At 42.0% G+C, this 6,198-nt stretch overlaps 1 protein-coding gene across 1 annotated transcript; it reads left to right on the top strand.

The window, feature by feature from the left end:
- Positions 1–2,305: 2,305 nt before the first annotated feature.
- si:ch211-191i18.4 (uncharacterized protein LOC799350 homolog) lies at positions 2,306–3,862 on the top strand. Its single transcript, XM_055893131.1, has 3 exons — positions 2,306–2,975; positions 3,161–3,286; positions 3,643–3,862. The coding sequence occupies exons 1-3, from the start codon at positions 2,844–2,846 to the stop codon at positions 3,754–3,756; spliced, it is 372 nt and encodes a 123-aa protein (XP_055749106.1). The 5' UTR covers positions 2,306–2,843; the 3' UTR covers positions 3,757–3,862.
- The last annotated feature ends 2,336 nt before the right edge of the window (positions 3,863–6,198 follow it).

Below are 6,198 nucleotides of genomic sequence, written 5' to 3'. Positions count from 1 at the left end.
CTGAAGTGGGTCTAGGGTGGCCGGTAAGGTGGAGGTGATATTATCCTTGACTAGTCTCTCAAAGCACTTCATGATGACAGATGCGGGTGCAACGGTAGTCATTTAGTTCAGTTATCTTTGCCTTCATGGGTACAGGAACAATGGTATCCATCTTGAAGCATGTGGGGACAACAGACTGAGATAAGGAATGATTGAATATGTCTGTAAACACACCAGCCAGCTGGTCTGAGCATGTGCTGAGGACGCGGCTAGTGAGGCAGTCTGGGCCAGCAGCCTTGCGAGGGTTAACACGTTTAAACGTTTTACTCACGTCAGCCACGGAGAAGGAGGGGGGAGTGCAGTCCTTGTTAGCAGGCCGCGATGGTGGCACTGTATTATCCTCAAAGCGGGCAAAGAAGGTGTTTAGTTTGTCTGGAAGCGTAATGTCGGTGTCTGTTATGTGGCTGGATTTCTTTTTGTAGTCCGTGATTTCCTGTAGACCCTGCCACATACGTCTCGTGTCTGAGCCGTTGAATTGCGACTCCACCTTGTCCCTGTACTGGCATTTTGCTTGTTTTATTGCCTTGCGGAGGGAATAACTACCCTGTTTATATTCAGACATATTCCCAGACCTAAAATGCGGTGAATCGTTAAATGCGGTGAATCGAGCTTTCAGTTTTGCGCGAATGCCGTCATCCATTTACGGTTTCTGGTTAGGGTAGGTTTTAATAGTCACAGTGGGTACAACATCTCCAATTAAATTCTTTATAAAGGCACTCACCGAGTCAGCACATTGGTCGATGTTGTTCTCAGAGGCTGGCCAGAACACATTCCAGTCCGTGTGATCAAAACAATCTTGAAGCTGGCTTCCGATTGGTCGGACCAGAGTTGAATGGTTCTCGTCACTGGTACATTCTGTTTGAGTTTCTGCCTATAAGACGGAAGGAGCAAGATGGCATCGTGGTCAGATTTGCAAAAGGGAGGGCGGGGGAGGGAAGTTAGAGTAGCAGTGGTCGAGGGTATTGCGCATGCATGTAGCGCAATCAATATGCTGGTCGAATTTACGTAGCCTTGTTCTCAAATTTGCATTGTTAAAATCTCCAGTTACAATAAATGCAGCCTCAGGATGTATGGTTTCCAGTTTGCATATAGTCCAGTGAAGTTCCTGATGGCCGTCTTGGTGTCTGCTTGAGGGGGAATGTACCCAGCTGTGACTATAACTGACGAGAATTCGTAAAATGGCCGGCATTTGATTGTAAGGAATTCTAGATCGGGTGAGCAGAGGGATTTGAGTTCCTGTATGTTGTTATGATTACACAATGAGTTGTTAATCATGAAGCATACACCCCCGCCCTTCCTCTTCCCAGAGAGGTGTTTATCTCTGTCGGCGCGATGCATGGAGAAGCCCGGTGGCTGGACCGATTCCGACAACATATCCAGAGAGCCATGTTTCCGTGAGACAGAGAATGTTAAAATCTCTGATGTCTCTCTGGAAGGCAACCCTTGCTCGAATTTCGTCTACCTTGTTGTCAAGAGACTGGACATTGGCTAGTAGTATACTCGGAGCGGTGGGCGATGTGCACGTCGACGGAGCATGGCCAGGTGGCCGCTTTGTCTGCCTCTTCTGTTCTTATATCCAATAGTTCTTCCTGGTTGTATATAATAAGACTTAAGATTTCCTGGGGTAACAATGTTAGAAATAATACATTAAAAAAACCAAATACTGCATAGTTTCCTAATATTCCGAAGTGAGGCGACCATCTCTGTCAGCGCCATCTAACTGTAAATATCTAAGTAAACTTGGAGGAGTCTCTCGATGATATGGTGTGTGGTCCCTCCCACTATGACTCGGAAAAGCATACAGTTTTTTTAGGCTACAAATTGAACAAATGATAATGAACTTCACAGTTTGATGAAAGTGCAAGGTGATGAGCTTGATGCTCCTTTCCAATAAATATCGAGGGTCTTATTCTGGTGACATAATGATCGATGCTTGTTTGACAAATTATAAGACCCTCAATATTTAATCTCATTATGTAATAGGTTATACCCGCATTGTATCTGCAAGCTGTTGGCTAGAGCGCACATGTCGAGACCAGAGTGGGCACATTCACTATATAATGCCACATTTTTTTGGTGCTAAAACCATCAGTAGAGTTGACAATGCAATGGGAATTTAACTGCAACATATCTTCATGTACACTCTGTCATAAAGCTTTTATCCGCAACAAGTCAATTTGATGGAAACACATGCGGTGGAAAAATGCACATATTGTTTTATGCAGATGTTTTAAACATTCGCAAGAATATTGAATCGGTAGTCAATTGGAGGGAAACCTGGCTCTAAGGTTGTAACCCAGATTATTTTTGGTATTGAGACAAAAATGGCTGCATTGGACCTTTAAGACAATTATCAGACACGGACATGAAGGCGCTGTAGATTAACTAAAGGAAATTGTGTGATAGGCTAATAGACACTGTTTGCTCCATCTTGCGGATATAGTCTACACCGTGGTTGGTTAATTTGAGCTAAACGCCAAGGCCTACAGCTTGTGTCAACCTGTCAAAGTGTAATTTGCAACGGACGTCATGTGATCATTAAACCCGTTTAGAAAAGGAAAGATTACCGTGCATCTAGGAGAGTGTACACTGGGCAGTGTGCTTGTTAAAGAGGCTCGGCTATAGCGTCTGCTATTGACGTCGAGACAAAATATTGTTTGTGGACATCGGAGTCAAACGACCCATTAGCTGACCTGAAATGCGCTCAGCACCTTGGAGAGCTCTCGCGCGTAGTGAATCACTCGGCGGCGTGGTGCGTACAGATCAGAAGCGCCACTGTCTGACAATTTAGTGGAAATCACGCTATGACGAATTTCACGGTGCTGTTTCTGCTGATGTGTTGTGTTCTATGTGTGCACTTTCTGTCTGTCGGAGTAGAGGCAAGATTACCGGACGTTCCGTCGTTGGAAACACGAGACTCACGCAAGCATAAACAGGTGAGTTTGGTTAGATATCCTGGCTATGAGTTAAACAGCATAGTAATTTAATATAAGGCTAACTTTATTATATGAATCAATTCAGTCTAGTGAACATAATTGTTTAATGGTACTATGGACTATGTTGATTAGGGCTTTGGTCTCGGCCCCAATATAGCCAAGTCATTGTCACTCTTCTATTCTAGTTGGGTGTCCCTGTCCATGATAGGGGACAGCTTCAGAGGGAAATATCTTCCTCCGTTTTGAGAAACAAGTTCAACCGCCTTCCTGGAGTATGTCAACGTCTACGCAGAAGGAGAATCACAGTTCTGGTACATTATTGGCTAACTAACCTCCATTTTTTTATGCTTTCTAGAGCTGCTTTTCTGTTGAGCTGATTTGTCAAAAATGCAGTTGGACAACTTATTTTTAGTAGTTGGCCCTGTTCCTAATTTTTGTATTTTATAAACCATGGGCCCAATCAAAACCCAGTTAGGATTACCAGCTTTGATTGAGTAGGGCCCCAAGTTACTCTAGTTAGCCTTCAGTTTGATTGTGGTACCAGTGCGACATCTAGTGGCTCCTTGGAAACCCCCACCAACTTCACGGTGCCCTTGTTTGGCATCGGTGCAATCTAGCACACACAAATCACCAATGGAATCAATTTTGTCATGTACTTTTCTTTCAGTGCAATTCCAACGTGGGCAAGTACTGTTCGGTCAAAGAAGGAGCTCAACATGGCCACATTTGCCGCTGTCCAAGAGCATCAAAGTGTAAATACTTCTTTCTGAGGAGTCTGTAGAGCTCAATCTAGATCGCCTTTGTCTGTTGTGCTGTTTGTCTCCCGTCAAACTGTTTTGACTACTAAATAAATGCATATTTTCAAGAGAAAAATATAATGAACACTTTCCCAGTACGTCACAAATTGTGTCTTTTGAAACAAATACAGTAGTCCAAGTTGACTCTGGGAATCTTCTTTTTCATATTTTATGTTCAACTTGTATCTTACATCCCTGAAAAGTTTGCCTATTTAAGGTAACACTTACCACGCATCATTACACGTCATAACCATGTCATAACAGCCTGTCATAATTGGGTCGTAACACTGTCATAACACTGTTGTGACATATATTGCATTACTTTATGACTGGTTATGACACCAACATAAGTGTGAAATCCCACAAAAAAACCTAACACGGTAGTCACTTTATGGCTGGTTATGACACCTACATAAATGTCAAAACATACCATTACACCATAGCCTACTTGTCAACAGTATGTTTGTTATAACATTTTCTGAAATTTACCATATTAAATAATCATTGTAATTGCGCACACATTGATGTCAGACATGCACCTACCCAATGCTCTGTTGCTGATGCTGGGATGAATGCAGGAGGAGATATCAGCAGGACAAGACACTTTTTTTGACTGATGATTGACATAAGGGCATGTACGTGAGAAGCCCATCTGGCTTACAGTGGTAAGAACTTAAAAGTATTTTTACTTAAGTACCACCATGTAAGGTGTTTTTGTTTTGGTGGTGGGGGGGGGGGGGGGGGATCTGGAAATTACTAGTTCTACTTTTACTCCACTACATTCCTTAAGAAAATATGTACTTTTTACTCCCATACATTTTACCTGACACCAAAAAGTAGTCATTACATTTTGAATACTCAGGCAGGAGAGACTTATGGTCCAATTCACACACCTATCAATATAACACATTGCCATACCTACAGCCTCTGATCTGGCAGACTCACGAAACACAAATACTACATTCGTAAATGGTCCGAGTGTTGAAATGTGCCTATCCGTCCGCATAGGGAAAGAAAGGGAGGGGGAAAAAATTGTGCCGTTCGCTTATGATGAGGAATCTGATGTATGGCATTTACTTTTAGTTTAGTATTTTCTTAGTCCAAGTAAAGTCACACAGGATGGTCATAATGCTTCATGACAGTGTCATAAAGTTTATTATCTGCAAGTTATTTCAAATGGGGAAAAAACATGACTAAAGAATTCATTACAACAAAAGAGTTAAGAAACAAACTTTCAAACGAAAGAAATTCTGGGCGGGGTTAAGAAAAACATTTGCAAAATGTGGGTTGACACTTGTGTCATAACCAGCCATGCAATATGTCGCAACAGGCGTAAATGTATGCGTCATGACCATATAACAGATTATATCAACTGTTATGACCGTGTCATGTCGCTGGGTGTCAAGTGTTACCCTATTTAATTACAACAAAAACCCAGATTAAGTGTTTTCCGATTCTCCATTTATTCTTGCAGAAATCTCAACTCTTTGAGAGTTGCTGAGGCTGGAAAACACGTCACTTAATTCCTAAAAATACATTATCTACAGTTGAAATGTAAAACCATGATAAAAATCATAAAAATACTGGCAATCACTGAGCTCAGAGCCCAAGTTACTAGGAGCCTACTAGAGGAGTCGAAAAAAGTGAATCTCCATCAGTTTTTAAATGAATGAACACAGAAAGAAATGTGCAGTGTGTCATTTGTGTGTATTGGATAACACTATACTCTATCAAAAAGTAGTCAAATGTCAGTGTTTGCGTTTAGAACCATGCCTGGAATCTCCAAACACACAATATTTTCACCTTTCACACCTAGTGATTATAGACTTTTGGCAGAACACCAATACTGAACCTTGGAAATATGAATACCACGGAGGTGAAAAACAGCACTGCAGCATGAAACTCATACAACAGTACACTGCAACACTCATTCCACTATAAGACAGATTCTAGATCCACTTGAGTCACAGACCTAGTTATTAGGCCATGTTTCCAAGTCAGACAGGGCATTTGACACTAGATGAGATTATTGGTTCTCTCAGAGAACAGAAACATGTGCCAGAAACATCTCTGGCATTTGTCAGACAATTTTGTATAATCAACACAGGTTTCTATCCACTTTTTAACCCCCCCCCCCCCCCCCCAAACACAAAAAAATGTCAAAGAAATGCATGTGGCTTGAACTAATCCACCAGTTGTCTGCTACTTAGAATGCAGTCAGTTCCTGTTCATTACTTTGTCTAGATCAAAGTACTGGAAGTTTCCTGCGAGCCATTCCCTTTAGGGATATTCATTCCATTGACAAAGCGCCAGACACTGTTCATCATTTGTGCTTTGGCGGGTTAAAGTTTCACTGTCAATCTTGATTTTATAAGCTTGTTACTGTCAGGCCTAATTACTTCAACAACCCCCCCCCCCCCCCCCCC

This window comes from Salvelinus fontinalis, chromosome 32 (assembly GCF_029448725.1).
Source record: "Salvelinus fontinalis isolate EN_2023a chromosome 32, ASM2944872v1, whole genome shotgun sequence".
NCBI lineage: Eukaryota > Metazoa > Chordata > Actinopteri > Salmoniformes > Salmonidae > Salvelinus > Salvelinus fontinalis.
The sequence above is the reverse complement of the archived record's forward strand: the minus strand, read 5'-3'. Positions and strand labels throughout refer to the sequence as shown.